Raw genomic sequence first — 17964 nt, 5'->3', positions numbered from 1 at the left:
ATTTAACTCAAGCATTACTAAATCTTTTTTTGACTCTAACATACAGTTTTCCTTTTTTAAAAAAGAATATGTTTTTATTGATTTGAGAGAGAGAGGAAGGGAGAGGATGAAAGAGAGAGAGGGAAACATTGATGAGAGAGAAACATCAATTGGCTGCCTCTTGCAAGCCCCCCACCAGGGATCAAGCCCGCAACTCTGGCATGTGCCATGACTGGGAATAGAACAGGCAACTTTTTGGAGCATGGGTGATGCTCAACCAACTGAGCCACGCTGGCCAGGGCATAGTTTTATACTTATTTTCTCTACAACATACCTGCTTGTATCCTGGAGTCTCTAATCCAAACTGTAATGGCATCTTTTATCTTTAGTGATCTTATAGTGTCTCATCAACTATCATTCTCTAGTTACTTTATTGATAGAGTCATCCATGCTGGACCAATTGGACAGACAGGTAAGAGAGTGTATAATAATGGCAGGAGAGTGGTTGAAGGAATGCATCATTGAAACCAAGGAAATAGGAAGTTTAAAAGGAGGCTAAGATAGCACAGATCAGGGGAAAGAAGAGAGGTTGTGGGATATTCCACAACAGGTTTGGTGAAGGTATTTGATAGAGCTGGGAGGAAGGAGGTGGTGGCTAGAACATGAAGTGATTGAACTTTAGACTACAAAGGTTGAGCACTTTTAAAAGATTGCTATGGTCATTGATGTGTTCCATGCCTGGAGATCTATACTTGTCCACAGGTGACCTTCTACCCCCACCAACAGCTGCCCAAGGAAACACTGTATACCTGCTCTCAGCCAGAGCAAACACACACACACACACACACACACACACACACACACACACACACACACACACACGACTCAGGTGGGGAGGTGAGGGCCAGAGTCCATTTGGGACCTGTACAGATGAACACCCAGGTTCGCTGCCTGCTGGCTGCCCCAGTGTGCATGAAAAAATGTGTACCTTGTTCAGGCTGGTCACATGTCCCATTCCTGTCCTACCAGCCATAGGCTCTGGGCTCCCCAGTGGCCCTCCCCACAATTATACTGGTGGCTGAGCCTCCTGCCCTAGTCCATATGGTGCTGGCTCAGCTCCTGACTGTTGGCAGAAATCCGTGATGCTGGCACTCCTCACAGGAAGGAGCCTGTAGGGTATGATGAGGCTGGTCCATCTGGGCCCTTGTGGGGGCCTGTCAGGTTCACCTGTGCCACCTGTTTCCAAGTAGCACTGAGCTAGAGGCTGTGGGTGGGGTGAGGGAAGGAGCAGCAAAATCTGCAAAGTATTGCAGGACTTTTTACCTGCAAAATCCTGCCCTGATCCTAAGGTCGCAGACAGAGAGATGCAGTGAGAGGTTGTGAGGGCATGTGAGAAGGAGAAGGGGGTTTAGAGGGGCCCGTCCCTAGATATAGCTCTACTCATCACCTTGGGTGTTTGGCACAAGATCCCATGCAAGAAGGTGGAATTCAGGCAGCCAGAGGGAGCCTTTCTCCTGCCCCAAAGATGTTGCTTCTGGGGCAGGGGAGGGCAGAGGGCAGAGGTCAGGGGCTGGATTCCCATTCTTGAAAGGCTTGAGCCCTCAGAGTGGGAAGATGAGGAAGCCAGAGAAGCTTGAATATTTCCAGCCACCCAGCAGGTTCCCCCGACGAAGGCGCAGAGACACCCGGTCCCCGGGGTCCAGGGGCAGTAGCACAGAGCTGGTGGCTGCCTCCCGGGTCACATCAGGGTCATTGGCAAAGGCTGAGATGACAGGCCATGTGTTCAGCATCAGGCTCACCTGGGAAGGGAGACCAGTTAGCGTCTCTACCCAGCCCTTGTCCTAGGACCCCACTTTTCTGAGGGCTACTCCTCTTCTCCCAGCCCCAGAGGGACACTCGAACCTGGGAATCTGAGGCTCAGTGCAATCTCCTGGGAGAGCTGAGGGGTAGCCAGTGTTCCACTCTGAAGATCCCCCACTCTCTGGGAGGCAGGCCCTTTCCTCCCTTGCTCCTGGCCCCCCAGGACACAGGCCAATGGAGGGTCTGCCCAGGAGTCAGCTGGGCTCCACTTATTTCTCCTCCCACCCGAGTTTGGACAACGACAGGGCCCAATGTTCAGGTCACCTGGACGGTTTGGCGGTTGTACACCTTCACCACGTGGAACCTGAAGCTGTAGACACCTCGGACAGGGGCCACGAAGGAACCTGAGGCGCGATCAAAGCCACCGCCCTCATTCACCAAGACCTGGGGGAAGCAGACCCTGCTGAGTGGGCGGGGGAACGCCTGGGGCTCAGGGAAACCACTGGGTTGAGGGACAGGGCAGTGAATAAGGAAAATAGGGAGTTGCAAGTAGTTGCCCACAGGAGGAATGCACAGATTCAAAAAAAAAAAATAGTGAGAAAGGGCAAGGAGGTGTAGGGGCAAGAGTGAAGGGAAAGGAGATGGGCAGAGGGGCAGAGGGGCAATTGGCCACAGCAGGGCTGTCTCTTTAGCAGCAGAGTGGGCTTGCATTGATTCCAGGTCCTTGCAGGTAGGGGGTTACCTGGTCAAAATAGATGGCCCCATTGGTGCCGTTGCCCGTCTCCCCTGCTGGCTCATGGTGGTGGCTCCGAACTGCAGCAAATGCCACTCTTCCGGGCGGCGCTTCTCCCAGAGCTGCTCCTCCAGGCCCCCCTGCAGCAGCCCTGCCGGGCTCACAGACCACCAGGCACTCGCCCTCCAGGAGAACAGGCTCCGACCCTTCCTGGGCCCATCCGGTCCCCAGGGCCAGAAGCATCAGGGCCAAGGGCAACCAGGGGTTGGGGGCAAGACCTGGTAGCCAGAGTCGCTTTGCTCCCAGCATGGCTGAGTGGCTGTGACCCACAAGTCCTGTCTTCTTGCTACTCCTTTTAGTTTCTACTCTTCCCCCAGACTCTCAACAGCCCTCACCCTATTCCTTAGCCCTCTCTCTGTGTCTCACTGTCACCTGGTCTCAGCATCTCCCTCTCCATACCACTCCGTGCCCCACAACTCTGTCCTGCCTCTCACTCCTGCTGTCACTGCAGTTCCCTCCTCCTTGGCAGGGCACAACATGACAGCAGTTGGGCTCTGGGAGGGAGAGGAGAGAGGAAGCAGCAGACAGGACGGCTACAGCCAGAACCCCAGGGCAGCCTCTCCAGAGAGCACTGAAGACTGGAACTGGGACGACAGAGAACGTGTGTGAGTGTGTGTGTGTGTGTGTGTGCATATGTGCAAGAGACGGTTCCTCCGGTCCCTCCTCCTCCTCATTCCTCCCCTCTTCAAAGTCCCTCACAGCACTCTCAGTGGCACCTTTGCCATTGTTAGGAAGGAAAACCCTGGTCTTTTTCCCACAATTGTTTTGGTGGAAAAGTACTTGGGCCACAGTGTCACTCGGCCAGTCTTTTCCTCCTTGGCCTTCCAATAGCTTCACCTGCGGGGCCTGACTTCGTCCCTTTAAAGCTCTCTTCACCTCTGACTCTCAATGAGCGGTGCCTCTTTCCTGAAACTACGGAAAACAGCAGGAACCAGAGGGATCAGCGGGGGCTGCGGGGAGCCCCAGGGAACTGCGGCGAGTGGGCGGGGCCGAGCCGGGAGCGGGGCGGGGCCTGGCGGGCGGGGGCGGGCGCGGCGCTGGCCCCGTCCCCCGAGGGGCCCGGCTGACTCCGCCCCCGGCCAGGAAGTGACTCAAAAAAAACCACAACACAACAGTTCGAGATGTGAAGAGAGGTCCCAGTTGGGTGAGAAATCCGGGAAGGCCCGCCCCGATCGGAGCCCCCCGCCTTTCTCCCCGGGGCTGGGGCTGGGCCCGGGGGAAGTTGGGGCCGCGGGCACCTAGAGGCGCCGGCGGGAGCGGACGCAGCGGGCGGCCGAGGCGGGTAGGGGCGCGCGGGCCGCGGGAGCGGAGGCCTCGGTGCCGAGCGCGGTCGGGGTCGGCGGCCGCCGGAGGCTGTGGGCGGGGCTCGACCCGGCCCCCGGGCCCGGGCGGGGTGCGTGGCGCAATCTAGGGGGTGGCCGCGGGCGGCAGGGGGGGGGGGGGGGGGAGAGTGGCTGGAACCTGGCAAACAGAAGACGAGGGCCGCCGGAGGACAGCCCGGTGCCAGCCCTGGTGAGGACCCGTTGTGAGGGGACGTCTTCGGCCCGGGGATGGCAGAGTCCCCGAGGAGAGGGACTCTTTCTCCACCGCCCACTCCTCTGGCCCCAGGCGGAGCGGGGCCCCTCCTCCCCCGCCCCGGTCCCCGGTCCTGCTCGGGGCTAAGGTCGTTCTTTTACAAAGGCCAGACGCCCGTCCCAGAGAGACAGCCCGGTTTATGCATGACGCCCGCTTTGGAGGGAAGGCCCGGGCTGTTCTAACCTGACACTCTCCCCCTCACTCCAAGATGGCCCGAGGTCTCCTGGGCTGTTTACTCCGTTTGTAACTCGGTGCGACCTGTTGGTGGCCGAGGTAGCCCGGGAGACCGAGATGTGGGCCGAGGGGACGGTGAGGCTCTGAGCGGCCTTTCCTGCTTCCAGGTCGGGGCCGCCACGCAGCCATGCCGACCTGGGGGGCCGGCTCCGCGTCCCCGGACCGCTTTGCCGTGTCTGCGGAGGCGGAGGACAAGGTGTGGGAGCAGCAGCCCCACGTGGAGCGCATCTTCCGCGTGAGGATGAGCGTCCTCCGGAAGGACTGTCCCGAGAACCCTCACATCTGGCTGCAGCTGGAGGGCCCCAAGGAGAACGTCAGCAGAGCCAAGGTGAACGCTCCGCCCTGACCCCTTCGGGGAGCAGGCACTCCCTCCCCCACGCAGAGGCTGGGGAGAGGGGAGGCCGGGAATGGTCTCCACTGCTGCTTGTCTCTCTGGCAACCTCAGTGGCCCTGAGCTGTGGGAGACTCCCCAACTTTGTATTTGTTTGGAGTTTTGATTTCGTTTCTGATATGATGACCTAACTTCTGCCAGGGCTTGGAGACAAGTGATTCAATTCAGATCAGTGTGTGTTCCTCGGGAGAACAGTAGAGAAAATCCGGTTGGGCAAGCAGGCCCCACCAAGGAATTCACTGCAGGAGGCCAGGCCTGGGTTCCAGTACAGCTCTACTGCCTACCAGCCCCCTGACCTGAGTTTCAGTTTCTATATCTATAAAATGTGAATAATGGCAGTACCCAGTTCATTGGGCTTAGCATGAGTGAGATAAAGCATGAGTTTAGTAAAGTTAGCAATGGCGATCATTGTGATAGAAATAGACAACACACATACACACATAAATAGAGAGACAGTCTTGTAATCAATTAGTTATAATTGTATCTTAAAGCCAGTCAAGTTCTAAATGGAAATACTAGCTATAGCTGTCAGCTGGAAAGGAAAGGAAGTGAGGTTCTTGACCCCTTTTAACCCCTACCTTTGTCAGGATCTGTGGGGCATCATTGCTCTGCCCAGGCATCCTGGAGCTCAGGGGAGAGCAGTGAGCCTGAAGTGGCTACTGGGCCACTTAGGATTCCAGCAGTCTCCTTTTCCCCTTCTTCTCCCCTTTCCCCAGGAGTACCTGAAGGGTCTCTGTAGCCCAGAGCTGCAGGATGAAATCCACTATCCACCCAAACTGCACTGCATCTTCCTGGGGGCCCAGGGCTTCTTCCTTGATTGCCTGGTCTGGAGCACATCAGCCCACCTGGTGCCTGGGGCGCCTGGATCGCTGATGGTCAGTGGCCTCACGGAGGCCTTCGTCATGGCTCAGAGCCGAGTGGAGGAGCTGGTGGAGCGGCTGAGCTGGGACTTTCAGCCAGGGCTGCCTCCTGGAGCCTCTCAGTGTGCTGGAGTGCGGAGGGACTTCTGTGCCCTGCTGCAGCCCCAGGGGGATGCCCACAGAGAGGCCCTGCTGCAGCTGCCCCTGGCTGTCCAGGAGGAACTGCTGAGTCTGGTACAGGAGGCATCCAGGGGACAAGGGCCCCAAGCGCATTTCTCCTGGGAGGGGGGGAGCCCAGGCCTGCTGGGTTCTCAGCATCAAGGAGTCAGAGCTCCCCTGAATGAAGGCAGGGGGTCCCTGGACACTGGACCTATAGGGTGGCCAGAGTCAAGAGGAGAGAGACATGCTATAGAGAAGGAGGGACAGAAGCAGGGTGGCCCCAAGGAGATGGATTTGGGATTGAAGGAGCGGCCTGGGGAAGAGGCCTGGGAGAAAGAAGTGGCCTACAGGTCACAGTCAGGGGGAGGAGAGGTAGGGCAGGAAGGGTTCCTGAAGAAGAAGGCCCCGGGGAAGGACGGGGGGCCCCAGGAAAGAGGAGGAAGGTTTTGTATCCAGGGTGAGCCTCCTGGTGCCCAGGGCTGTCAGAGGGCAGCTCAGCTCCGGGGAGCCTCTCTCCTCCAGCGGCTCCACAACGGGGAAGCCTCACCTCCCAGAGTGCCTAGCCCCCCACCTGCACCTGAACCCCCATGGCATTGTGGAGACCGCGGAGACAGGGGAGACAAGCAGCAGGTTGTGGCTCGAGGTCGGGGGTCTCCGTGGAAACGAGGCACCCGGGGGGGCAACTTGGTGACTGGCACACAGCGTTTCCAGGAGGCCCTACAGGACCCTTTTACTCTGTGCCTTGCCAATGTACCTGGCCAGCCAGACCTCCGCCATATTGTCATTGATGGCAGCAACGTGGCCATGGTGTGAGTACCAGGTGGGACTGGGGGTTCTGGGGAGGGGGAGGAGATGGGCAGCTTTCCCCTGGGGGAAATGTGCTGAGGGGCAAGCACTCCAGCCAGGCTGCTAGGCCCTCGTCTGGGGCCCCAGAGTGCCGACCCCTTCCCACTGCAGGCATGGCCTCCAGCACAACTTCTCCAGCCGGGGCATTGCCATTGCTGTGCAGTATTTCTGGGACCGTGGCCACCGGGACATAACTGTCTTTGTGCCTCAGTGGCGCTTCAATAGGGATGCCAGGGTCAAAGGTGAGTTGGGCCTGGTCTTTTGTGACCTGGGCTAGACCCTGCTTCTACCTTAAAGATAACTGCATTGTGCTCCTATGTTTCTAGAGGGTCACTACCTGCAAAAGCTCTACTCCCTCAGTCTGCTCTCCCTCACTCCTTCCCGAGTCATGGATGGCAAGAGGATCTCTTCCTATGATGACAGGTACTTGCTTCTCTCCTGGCCCCAGCCTTGACATTCAAGGAGCCCAGTGGGAGATCAAGGGAGAGTCAGAAGCTCCTGACCCTTTGCACTGTTTCTAAGCCTGGGTATTGGGTACAGGGCCAGTTATTTCTTCATGTGTCTCTATGACTGGGCAGGAAAACCTGCCCCACAGGTGAGATGAAATAGATGGTAGACAACTGTGTTTGCTCATTCATCATTCATTTTTCATTCATCAAACTAAACAATACTTTGTATTTATATAGTGCCTACTGTCTAGGAAATACTGGTTTAATGGGAAGATGTGAAAGCTTATGACATGAATAGCTGACAAATATGTTCTTACATCCTAAATTTGCAAACACTTAGAGAAATTCCCCCAACATTCTGGAAAAACCAGAGTAAATGTTCAAAATAACAAGTCAAATGAAGAAACACAATCCACGCATACTAACATAAAACAAAACAAATAAAACATGGCATCATAGAAAGATCACTTGACCGCCGTAACCGGTTTGGCTCAGTGGATAGAGCGTCGGCCTGCGGACTGAAAGGTCCCAGGTTTGATTCTGGTCAAGGGCATGTACCTTGGTTGCGGGCACAAACCAGTGGGGGGTGTGCAGGAGGCAGCTGATCGATATTTCTCTCTCATCGATGTTTCTAACTCTCTATCCCTCTCCCTTCCTCTCTGTAAAAAAATCAATAAAATATATTAAAAAGAAAGAAAGATCACTTGACCTAGAATTGGATGATCTGACTTGGAGCCCCAAGTTGTACTACTCATTGACTCTGACTGTGGACCAGTCTCTTAGTGAATTAACCTCTTATGTCAGGGTCCTCTTCCATTCATTCATGCTCCTTGTGACTGTCAAAAGAAGATAAGTTATGTGCTTTTCTCACTCAAGGTGCTAGGCAAGAATGCAGTGATATTCCTGAACTGTTCATGAACACAATCAAGTGTGGCAGAAGGTCTTATCTCTACAGAACTGAAATGGAGCAGAGGCTAAGAGTGGTTAACTCTCCTGGCAAAACCTACTAAGTGGCAAAGGAAAAATAAGAATTGAAAGCTGCCAGATGGTTTAAATGAAAAACACAGGACACATTTCATCCTCAGTGTACATACACCGTGTGGGAAATGGGCAGATTTTAAAAGCTAATTAATCCAATTAAAATGTTTGCAGCTATAGTTCTTGATTCTCCAGGATTTTCAGTTTTAAATGAAAAAAACAACTAGTTTCCAAACCATAATGATTACATATTTTTTCTTTTCAAGTACTGAACTTTTTCTCCCTGTCAAGTAAATGGTATTCTACAAAAAGGCAATTCACTGTCTCCTGATACTCTTTTTTTATGTCTAGATTTCACAGATTATCTAAGATATAGAACCTTCTTTTCATACCAGCATTGACACAGAACTGAAACTGAAGGTCAAGTCAGTTGTTGTGAATTTTAAAGGCACGTGTTTGTACAGTTGTGTAGGTCCTGACAAGCTGACAGCACTACATGAATTTGGAGTTTTGCCTAATTATAGTGACTTCACAGTGGTGCCTAGGCCAACTGGGTGAATACTGCTGAACAACATGTGATGTAACATGATAATGGTATCATGTTACATAATGATAATAGCCTGAAAATACCTTTTTGTATATTATATGACACTGTATACAATTGAATGTCATCTTAATTTGTTTCCCAGACAGAAACTCAGAATCAGACATCTGGCACATCCTATCCTGATTAGTAGTCCCTCTGTTCCACAGTCTTTCAAATACTGACTGCCCACTTACTGCTAGGTGTGTGGCTTGCAGAAGGAGTTGGGAATGCTGGGGATGATTTTGAAGAGCCAAAAGAAACTATAAATCAAACACTTCAGGAACCTGGAGGAAAGGGAGCCCGCTTCTGGCTGGGGTTTTGTGAGAAGGGAGAGATTTGTATTTTTTGATGATAGAGAAGAATATGGGATGAGCTGGATCTTGTTTTCTAAACCTGTTCAAAAAGATCCCAGCCTACCCCTTTGTGAGTTTCCCCACACTGCCCAGTTCTGTGGAATTAGGATTACTCAAGTGGGGTCCGGGCAACTCCTTTTATTTATTATTTTAAAATGTATTATTATTTTTTGTTAATCCTCACCTGAGGATATTTTTCCATGAATTTTAGGGAGAGTAGAAGAGAGAGGGAAAGACAGAAACATCAGTGTGAGAGAAACACACTGATTGGTTGCTTCCTGCACAAGCCCTGACCAGGGCTGGGGAGGAGCTTGCAACCAAGGTACAAGCCCTTGACTGGAATTGAATCTAGGACCCTTTGGTTTGCAGGCCAGTTTGAGCCAAACTGGCTAGGGCAGGCATCTCTTTTAAAAAGTTATTCTTGTGATTTTGTTCATCAGTGAGCTTGGGATCACCTTCCTGAATGTAGGGAATAATTTGAGAAACATAGAAGTCAGAGAGGATGTTTGAAGAAGAGACGTAATCCAATCATTGATTTGGGCTGAAGTTGAGAGTACCTTTGGGAATACAGGGAGAGAGAAGGCCATAAAAGTGGCTGCATCTGGGCTCTACAGGGCTTTAGCTGCCAGGCCTGGGCTTGTGGACTTTATGCAGTAGATAATGGGCAGGTATGGAAGAGTTTTGTGTAGCTGAAGAACATGTTCTCTTGGGGAAGGGCAGGAGAGACCACCGGGTGGTAAATGTCAGGGGACCCCTTATCAATATCTCAGTTGCAGTGTCTGAATAGCTAAGGTTGTAATGGTGGGACTGGAAAGGAAGGGGACAGAATAGAAGGCTTTTAAGAGGAAAAGCAGGATGGATTTGTGACTGATTGTTAGATTTGTGACTGTGGGTGGAAGAAAGGACCAGGGCTAGATCTTACTGTCTTATTAACGAAGCACAAAGTATTGGGTAGAGGGTTGTGGTGAGTGGAGGGGACTTTCTTAGGATTCCACGTTGGATTGGTCTTTGTTTTCTCTCTAACCTATATATCCAGTCGGTTCCTTGGTGGCTGGGTCAAAATGGGGGTGGTGGTGGGGACAGATCTCCATCACCAGCGGTGGGTCATGGGAGTTGATAGTGCTCTTTGGGGTTGAGGCTTTAGAGAACTCCAGAATGCCGCTGTGGTTTTTGAGACAGGTTCATGGTGAAGCTGGCTGAAGAGACCGACGGGATCATTGTCTCCAATGACCAGTTCCGGGACCTGGCGGAGGAGTCTGAGAAGTGGATGGCAATCATCAGAGAGCGGTGAGGGGGCATCCCCTGAGAAAAGGGCTCCGACTCAGACCTTTCTCTAAAACCAGTGCTTCTCTGCCACCGGGTGAGGACTCTGGGAAGGGGCTTGACACGGGCTTGAAGGATAATAGCTGACAGCTTCTGGTGGAGTTGGTCTCAGCTGTTTGGGAGGTGAGCAGGGGTCCCTCTGTGACCATTACATTTCTGTTCCCATCCAGCCTGCTGCCCTTCACCTTCGTGGGAAACCTCTTCATGGTCCCTGATGACCCACTGGGGCGAAATGGCCCCATGCTGGATGAGTTCCTGAAGAAGCCAGTCAGGTAACGCTTCAGACTCTCGTAGGCAGCCTGGCCTTGGCCCCCTTTCTGCAGGGGCCTTGCAGGCCTGGAGACTTGGAGGAAGTGTGACCTCAGTGTGGACCAGCTTAATTTGCCTTTAACTGCTTCCCTGGAAGTCCTGACACAGACTCTGCAGGCTGGGAGGGAAGCTCCTGCTTCCTGTTTTCTCTAGTTAGTTTGCTGGAGTTAATTTGGAACATGGTTGATTTTACTTATGGCCACTTGTATTCTGCACGCCCTCTGCTGGACCACTAAGTAAGTGATTAATTTATTAGGCTAGATTTATAGAAATGGCAAGGTTCACCTTCCTGGTTTCAAAGGAACTTTCTGTCTCCCCGTCAGAAGTGGGTTGATACTGCCGCTCAGTGGTCGGTTTAGGGAACTTCAGAGCCAGGTATAGGCAGGGCAGTTAACAGCAGTGGAGAGCTGGGAGGCCCACTGAGCCTCTAACTTCTCTCCAGGATGCACGTCAGCTCTTCTATTCCCCCTGCTTCTTCCTAGGGCACAGGAATCTTCTAAGGCTCAGCATCCTTCCAGGGGCCTCACAGAACACAGTCATCAGCAGCAGGGGAGAGAAGAGGAGGAAAAAGGCAGTGGTGGCATTCGGAAGACCCGGGAGACTGAGAGGCTCCGGCGCCAGTTGCTGGAGGTGTTTTGGGGCCAGGATCACAAGGTGGACTTCATCCTGCAGCGGGAGCCTTACTGCCGCGACATCAACCAGCTCTCTGAGGCCCTGCTCAGTCTCAACTTTTGAGCCTCACCTGCCCTAGTGGCTGCCATCCCATCAGCTCCAGCCTTGCCTAGCTTAGTCCCTTCTGTGATGCTCAGACCCTGCCCCAGACCCACTCTGAGTTGGTGCATTGGGTAAGGGAAGCACTGAGAAGAGCCTTCGTGAGTGGGGAATGCTCTTGCCTGGGGCACTTTGGGGACATAACGAGACCTGATCTCCTCTTGAGTCAGGACCTCAACCAGCTCTCAAGGGGTTCTGGTCAGCCTTAACTCCTCAACCTTGCTTGCCTTAGCACAGGGTTTCTGTAGGGAGTGCAGGCTGCTGGAAAGGCTAGGTCCTGGAGATTGGGACTCCAGTTCTTCCTCAAAGCTGAGTTGGGGATGGAGGCTGGGGTGGGTGGGAGGGGAATGAAGACAGGTAGCAAGGAAGCAAGCCTTTCCTACCCCTGGCTGCTGCTCTAGATAGCCAGAGGACAGGATGCTCCCAGGCCTGGCAGAACTCCTGGGAACCTTGAAAAGGGAATGCGGGGCCCTGGAAAGGCTGGGGTCTGGGTTACAGTGGGCAGCAGGGAGCTGGTGGGGAAAGTAGAGGAAGACTTGGCTTCTGGTCTTAGCTGTGCCTGTCTGTGACCTTGATTGAGCTACCTGCCCTTTACTTCTGCCTATAAATCAGATGAAAAAATGCCTGTTGGGGGAAATGAGAACATGGAGCAGGGCTCTTTGGAGGAAAAGGACATGGACCAAGTCTCAGGTGTGTCTGTCTGTGGCTGCACAGGCTTCCAAACCAAAACCTCATTTTCAGAGAACCAAGTGTCCTCTGTTCCCAGGGCCTGCGCCCTAGATTTTAACACTGCACCCTCATTTTGTGCCCTATAATGGCTGCGTCCCTTTGGGCAACCCCCAAGTCCACATTTACAGAACAGTTAGTTAGGGGTGACTGTTTGCATTACCAGAATACTCTCAGGGTTCCTCTAAATGGCAGCTCTCCTGTTGCATTCAAGTGTTTGTTTACAGATTACCGAATGTGTCAGAAAGTCCCCTGTTCAATGCACTTGCTGTGGTGTCGCGCATTCACCAAATCAATGGAAGCCATGCTCTGCTATGACAATGTTAATGTGATCTGACCCTAGCATTTTCTCTACAGAACATTTATGTTGCATAAAGCGAGGCCCACTTCTGCTTTGTGTGTGTGTGTGTGTGTGTGTGTGTGTGTGTGTGTGTATGTGTGTATGTATGGGGTTGGGGGTGGGGAAGGGCTATAGAGGTTGTAACTAGATGAACTAATTATCTGGAAAATGAAAACTGAAGAATTAAAATGGGGAGAATCAGACCAACTGCTGTCCCATCAGAACATCCTCTCCACCCAAAATCCTACAGGTCATTGTCCTGTATCTGCTTGAAGTCCGCTAGTGCCAAAAAACTGCCTTCAAGGTAGCACATTACCTCGTGGACAGTTTAGTCTTTTATTGCAGCCCCCAATATACCCTTCTGTACTTCTGCCTTTGAGGCTGGTCATTCCCTCAGGAATAATAGAGGGCCAGCCAACTTCCTAGACTCTAGAGCCTAGGACCAGATAAAGAAGAGGGGCAGGTGCCACAGGGTTCTGTGTCTGGGCCCTGCAGCAAGTCCCTGGACATGATCATTTTCAGGCTCTGGCTTCTGTTCCCTGAGCAGCATGGGGAGTTTAAGACTGTCACCCAGTTCCTCATTCTAGTGAGAGCTGACTGATGAAGGGGAGGGTTCTGGGTCCTAGTCTTTGCCCCTCCTCCCTGCTGGGGATGTATATTACTAGACCTTATTGACTTGGGCTGGGAACAGGTGTGTAGAAGAAAGGCTAGCCAGGGAGCTGACAGCGACTCAAAGTCTCCTTGGAAGAAAGGAGATTGATTAATATGGCACAACTTGGTGGCCTGAGGAACCACTGGTCATGTAGAAATCAGGGTAGGTAAAAAGGGAGAGGTTCCTAAATAAACATTGGGCATTTCCACCATACCCCCCACCCCCGGGGTTGTTTGTAGTTTTTGGTATTTCCTTGCCCCTTTCACTCTCAGTGATGGTGGGTGTACAGTAGGCCAAAGGTATCTTCTGTCCTGCCTGGGACTCTGATATTAGGCCTGTCCTAAGCTTCTTAGAGGGGTGCTAGCTTACTCCTGCAGCTTGATGAACTTTGACCAGTATGTGATTGGTTTATTAATTCAGTGACAGATGGAAGGCTGTCCTAGACTTGGGGCCCCATTTCTTCGCTGGCATCCTAATGGTACCATGTGAATAAGTCAGCAGGATGACCACAGAACCCACAGGAAATGAGTCACTTATCTTATAGTCTCTACTTTTATCATAATCTCACGCTCCCAGTTTAACTCTTTTGGCAATGGAGGAAACAAAAAGATGTTGCTCATTGTCACTTTCAAAACCCCACATAGAGGAAAGAGTCATCTAGGGTGACGTTCCTTGAAATACATTCAAGCAGAACCTAGGCCAGAGAGATGAGCCAAAGCTAATGAGATAATTTATCTTTATTGCCTAAATTGTAGAGCATTCATTACACAGCAAAAGAGAAATGGGGCAGGAATGGGACATATAGGGAAACCAAACTTGGAAACTCTTTTATAAGGAGTTGAAGAGGGTAAGGTCACAACTAGATGAAATTGCAACCTTGAAACAGTGGGCAGTCAGTTAAAGTGCAGCAACAGAATAATGAGAAAGAAAAAAGAGGTTTTAGGTCTCAGGTAGAGGAGTACCTGACCTATTCACAGTCTCTCACTGGGAACCCTCTATTGAGGGACAGGCCTTAGGCCCTATGATGGAACCTCCCCACTTAGGCTACGATTTCCTTCAAGGCAGCCCCCAGCTCTGGGAAGGAATACTGGTAGCCAGTGGCCAGTGTCCGCCGTGGGATCACCTTCTGGCCCTCCAGCAGCATGATGGCACGTTCTTGTCCAAAGACAGCTTGCACAACAGCGCTAGGGAGAGGGATGAAGGCCGGGCGGCCTAGGGCTGTGCCTAAGGCCTGTGCAAACTCAGCATTTGTAGTGGTAGAGGCTGGAGCCACTCCATTCAGGACGCCCTGCACATGGCTTGCTTCAAGGGCATGGGCCAGGATTCCTGCCAGGTCCCCAATGTGAATCCAGGGGAAGAACTGTTGGCCAGAGCCGATGGGGCCCCCCAGGCCCAGGCGGAAGGGCAACAGCATGTGACCAATGGCACCGCCCCCACGGCCCAGCACAACCCCTAGAGTAGGCAAGAAGGATGGTACAGGGAGGCCCCTCAGCCTCCAGGCAGCCCACTGTTTCTCCCCATCTCCCCTTTCTCACTCTTCCCATGCTGGCTTAGCTCTGTAGTTGTCCAAGAGTACGGCTCTCTTTGGGACTTCCCATCCTCCCATCTGCAAGTGGGCCCGAAGCAGTGGCATCCTCACTCAGTAAGCTCAGCTCCCCTTATCCCCCAACTCCCCCAGCCCAGAGAAGACATTGCAACCCTGCCTGACACGCAGGCCCCTTGTTCTCACCAGAGCGTACCACCACCTGGCGTGTAGAATCTCCAGGAAGTCTGGCTGCAGCTTCCCATTTGGTTACGAGGTTGGAGAAAAAGTCAAAATCCCCTCCTGGACTGTCCTCATCATACTCAGCAGTCAGGCTGGGCTGGTAGTAAGCTGCCGGTAGAACAGCACTTGTTTGCCCTGGCTGTCCTTGGTCCTGCCTGGCCCTTTGCCATGAAGATCCCCCCTTGGCCTTTGGATATCCCCATTGGACAGAGCTGTGGATATTTTTCCCCTTCTTCATTAGCTGACCTGTTACTGCCTGGATGAACTTACCTTTAGCTGCACAGCGAAGCTGAGAGGCTGCTAGAGTGTAGTGGTTAAGAATAAAGACGTGGGCGCCAGGCTGAGTTTTAACCTCAGCTCCACCATTTATTAAGTCTGACTTAAGGCAAATTACATAACCTCTCTGTGCAGAATATCTGCATTATTAAAATGGAATAATAGGCCCTAGCCAGTTTAGCTCATTGGATAGAGTGTTGGCTGGCCTGTGGACTAAAGGGTTCCGGATTCGATTTCGGACAAGGGCATACGCCCAGGTTGCGGGCTCAATCCCCAGTAGGGGGCGTGCAGGAGGCAGTTGATCAATGATTCTCATCATTGATGTTTCTATCTCTCCCTCTCTGAAATCAATAAAAATATATTAAAAAATAATAAACATGGAATAATAGTACGGACCTCATAGAGTTCTTGTGAGGATTAAATGTGTAAAACATTCAGTGGCTGGTGTATATGTTAACACTATTTGCCATTATTTTGGTCCCAAAGGCAAAATACAAGAATCAGAAATGCTGTTCCTGAAGATCTGTGCTGTGAGAAGCAAGGGACTTGGGAGCAGCACAGCTCCACTCTCTTTCTGAGGGCCTGTTTCTCAGCACAAGTCCACAAAGGTCCGGAGAAACGTGCCTGGAACAAGGGCCCAGGAAGACCTCTCGGCCTGGATGGCTAGAAGGGCCTGAGCTACCCCCTCACCGTGTACTCTCTTCCCCCGGCTAATGTAAGGGGTTGGTGATTTGGGGCATACCTACACCTGTGACGAGGATCCAGGCTTGGGGGGGTTGTGGGGCCTTGGTGATGGCTCGAGCCAGCAGGTCGGTGGTCTCCAAGCGGCTGCTGAGAACCTCTTTTTGGAAAGCTTCATTCCACCTGCAGGAGAAACGAGGGAAATAAGCCACTGAATGCATACATGCACATCTCCCTTCCCCTCTCTTTCCCTGAGGCTCGTCCGTGCCCATTTCTAAGTAAAACCCTGCATTGTGGCTTAGAGAAATTGTCCGTCTCTCCTTTAGAGGGAAAAGGCACATCCCTTTTGGGCATCCTGAGTTGTAAGTGAGGACTAAAGCCAACTGGCCGAGTGGGTAGAAGCGAGGGTGGGCTTGGGGAGTGGGGCGGGCTGAGCGGTCCGGGTCCGGCCTCTCCATTCATTCTTCACATCTCGGGGGGTCTGAGTCGTCCCTCTCCACGTCCTGCTCTGAAGGGCCGGCCTTGGGGCCCAGCGCGGACTGACCGTCGCAGAGGGTTGAGGATGTTCTCTCCAGCCAGGTTGACTGCGGCATCGCAGCGGGGCAGCCCCGACGTGGCGAGCTCATCCTGTCAGAGAAAGCAGAGCGCACAGTGCCCGCCTCGCCCGGCGCCGCCAAAAGGGCCACCCCTCCTCCCCGCCCCAGCCTCCCGAGGGCGGACATACCCACGTGATCCGACCCGGGCCGGGCTGTCGGGAGACGAGTGTCACTTCGTGACCTCTGGCTTTCAGCAGTTGGCTTAGGGCTGTCCCAATGAAGCCCGTCCCGCCACCTGATCAGAAAATACGAGGTGTTTGTTCTCCAGGGGGTGCCTTCCGTTCCCGCCTGTGGCCCCCTCTTCTGGCGCCAGGCCATTTGCCCCCCGCCTCCTCCCCTCTTCCTCGGCCCCGTCTCCGCGATACACAGGTGACCCAGGTCACAGGGGTTAGGGAGATTCGGCTTCTCCGGTTAGGAGGCCAAGGCCAGGTTGCCGGGGCACGAGACAGTGCCCTCCCTCCGGGTCCACCTGGCTCCCCAACTCTGGCTCAATCTTCTTTCCATAAACCCGCCCCCCACGTTCCCTCTTTGCCCTCCCTCACCCACGAGCACCCGCATAGCAACCACGACCTAACGCGCCTGCGCAACATCTAGAAGCTGGGAAGGGAGGGGAGGAGGGAGGACACGCGCATGCGTCCTTCGGGAGGGGCGCTCCCATTGGGGAGTGGGCAGGTCGGGATCGAGACTGGGCGTGGCCCTGCCCCGTGACCCGGAAGAATTCCTAGCAAAGGCGGCACTACAAGCAGTTCACTGCGGGGCGTGTCCCGGACTGAGTGTGTGTGGTTGTGTGGGGCAGTCGTGGGCGGGATGGGGAGTCGAGGTGGGGGTTGGAAGAGTAGCGGCGGGTTTGGCCCCGGGGCCCGGAAAGAAGGGGAGGAGGCGGGAAGACACGCTGGAGCTAAAACCCGAAGCTGCTCCATCCCCTAGGTTCTGGAGGTACATTCAGTTTGTGGGTCATTACTCCGAAAGAATCCACCCACTTTTACAGTGGATTTCTTTTTACGCGGCCTTTCATTTTTCCTTTGTTCCAGCCCCTTCCTATCGGCGTTTAAGCATCCTAAAGTTTCCCCCGTCTTTAAAGAGCCCTTCTCCAGCCCCCTTTGTCCTCTGCTAATGTCCTCCGTCTTCGCCTTCATTGCCAAACGTTCCCAATGAGCCGTGTCCGTTTTCTAACTTCCCAGTTCACTGCCGTCTGGCTCTGACTCCATCGCTCATCGCCTCTCTCGCCAAGACTGCCAGTTTCTCATGTGTCACTAAAAGGAATGCCTGGTTTTCCAGTCATTTTTCTTGATTTCTGTATCACTGGACCCTTGCTGACTCCTCCCTTCCTTTGGAAATCATCTCTTGGTCTGAGTGAAAGCCACGCCCTCTGGGGTTGTCTCCCCGCTCTTTTCAGTCTTTTCAGTCTCAGTTGCTTGTTTCGCCTCCTCTAAGGTTTTAAAATGTTGGTATTCCTCAAAGCAAGGTCCTAGGACCTTTCTCTTCCCACTGTGCACTTTCCCCCAAGCATCTATGTAGGTGA

The 17964-nt window shown here is 53.1% G+C and overlaps 3 protein-coding genes across 8 annotated transcripts; 1 reads left to right on the top strand and 2 right to left on the bottom strand.

Annotated features, from left to right (window-relative positions):
- Positions 1–1435: 1435 nt before the first annotated feature.
- Positions 1436–3243, bottom strand: CBLN3 (cerebellin 3 precursor). Its single transcript, XM_036354376.1, has 3 exons — positions 2522–3243; positions 2104–2223; positions 1436–1778 (listed from the first exon to the last, which is right to left on the bottom strand). The coding sequence occupies exons 1-3, from the start codon at positions 2819–2821 to the stop codon at positions 1581–1583; spliced, it is 618 nt and encodes a 205-aa protein (XP_036210269.1). The 5' UTR covers positions 2822–3243; the 3' UTR covers positions 1436–1580.
- A 367-nt stretch (positions 3244–3610) lies between these two features.
- On the top strand, positions 3611–16147 carry KHNYN (KH and NYN domain containing). Of its 5 annotated transcripts, XR_004974934.1 has the most exons (9): positions 3611–3716; positions 4489–4709; positions 5489–6600; positions 6749–6879; positions 6964–7060; positions 10183–10290; positions 10497–10598; positions 11118–11480; positions 15652–16147. XR_004974934.1 is itself a non-coding variant. In XM_036354321.1 (8 exons), exons 2-8 carry the CDS (start codon positions 4509–4511, stop codon positions 11368–11370), a joined length of 2004 nt encoding a protein of 667 aa, XP_036210214.1. In that variant the 5' UTR covers positions 3611–3716; positions 4489–4508; the 3' UTR covers positions 11371–11740. The 5 variants fall into 5 exon arrangements, 3 of the variants coding, with proteins under 3 accessions (XP_036210214.1, XP_036210229.1, XP_036210221.1); XR_004974935.1 differs by lacking the exon at positions 15652–16147 and having other exon boundaries at positions 10183–10363; positions 11118–11140; XM_036354321.1 differs by lacking the exon at positions 15652–16147 and having other exon boundaries at positions 11118–11740.
- Positions 13844–17035, bottom strand: SDR39U1 (short chain dehydrogenase/reductase family 39U member 1). 2 transcript variants are annotated; one of them, XM_036354355.1, is made up of 6 exons: positions 16985–17035; positions 16571–16677; positions 16391–16473; positions 15908–16029; positions 14854–14997; positions 13844–14576 (listed from the first exon to the last, which is right to left on the bottom strand). In XM_036354355.1, the coding sequence occupies exons 1-6, from the start codon at positions 16998–17000 to the stop codon at positions 14164–14166; spliced, it is 885 nt and encodes a 294-aa protein (XP_036210248.1). In that variant the 5' UTR covers positions 17001–17035; the 3' UTR covers positions 13844–14163. The 2 variants fall into 2 exon arrangements, with proteins under 2 accessions (XP_036210248.1, XP_036210256.1); XM_036354363.1 differs by lacking the exons at positions 16391–16473; positions 16571–16677; positions 16985–17035 and adding an exon at positions 16190–16384.
- Between the last annotated feature and the right edge of the window lie 929 nt (positions 17036–17964).

Source organism: Myotis myotis, unplaced genomic scaffold, assembly GCF_014108235.1.
Source record: "Myotis myotis isolate mMyoMyo1 unplaced genomic scaffold, mMyoMyo1.p scaffold_m19_p_1, whole genome shotgun sequence".
Classification (NCBI taxonomy): domain Eukaryota; kingdom Metazoa; phylum Chordata; class Mammalia; order Chiroptera; family Vespertilionidae; genus Myotis; species Myotis myotis.
Note: the sequence above shows the minus strand (reverse complement) of the source record. Positions and strands in the feature narration are given on the sequence as shown.

Coding starts and splice junctions, on each gene's coding strand:
- CBLN3 (XM_036354376.1), bottom strand. CDS start 2,821: ATGCTGGGAGCAAAGCGACTCTGGCTACCAGGTCTTGCCCCCAACCCC. Junction 2,224..2,521: donor GGGCCATCTATTTTGACCAG/GTAACCCCCTAC, acceptor TGCTTCCCCCAG/GTCTTGGTGAATGAGGGCGG. Junction 1,779..2,103: donor ACAACCGCCAAACCGTCCAG/GTGACCTGAACA, acceptor CTCCCTTCCCAG/GTGAGCCTGATGCTGAACAC.
- KHNYN (XM_036354321.1), top strand. CDS start 4,509: ATGCCGACCTGGGGGGCCGGCTCCGCGTCCCCGGACCGCTTTGCCGTG. Junction 4,710..5,488: donor AGAACGTCAGCAGAGCCAAG/GTGAACGCTCCG, acceptor CCCTTTCCCCAG/GAGTACCTGAAGGGTCTCTG. Junction 10,599..11,117: donor TTCCTGAAGAAGCCAGTCAG/GTAACGCTTCAG, acceptor GCTTCTTCCTAG/GGCACAGGAATCTTCTAAGG.
- SDR39U1 (XM_036354355.1), bottom strand. Junction 16,474..16,570: donor GCCCGGGTCGGATCACGTGG/GTATGTCCGCCC, acceptor TTTCTCTGACAG/GATGAGCTCGCCACGTCGGG. Junction 14,998..15,907: donor GATCCTCGTCACAGGTGTAG/GTATGCCCCAAA, acceptor TTCTACCGGCAG/CTTACTACCAGCCCAGCCTG.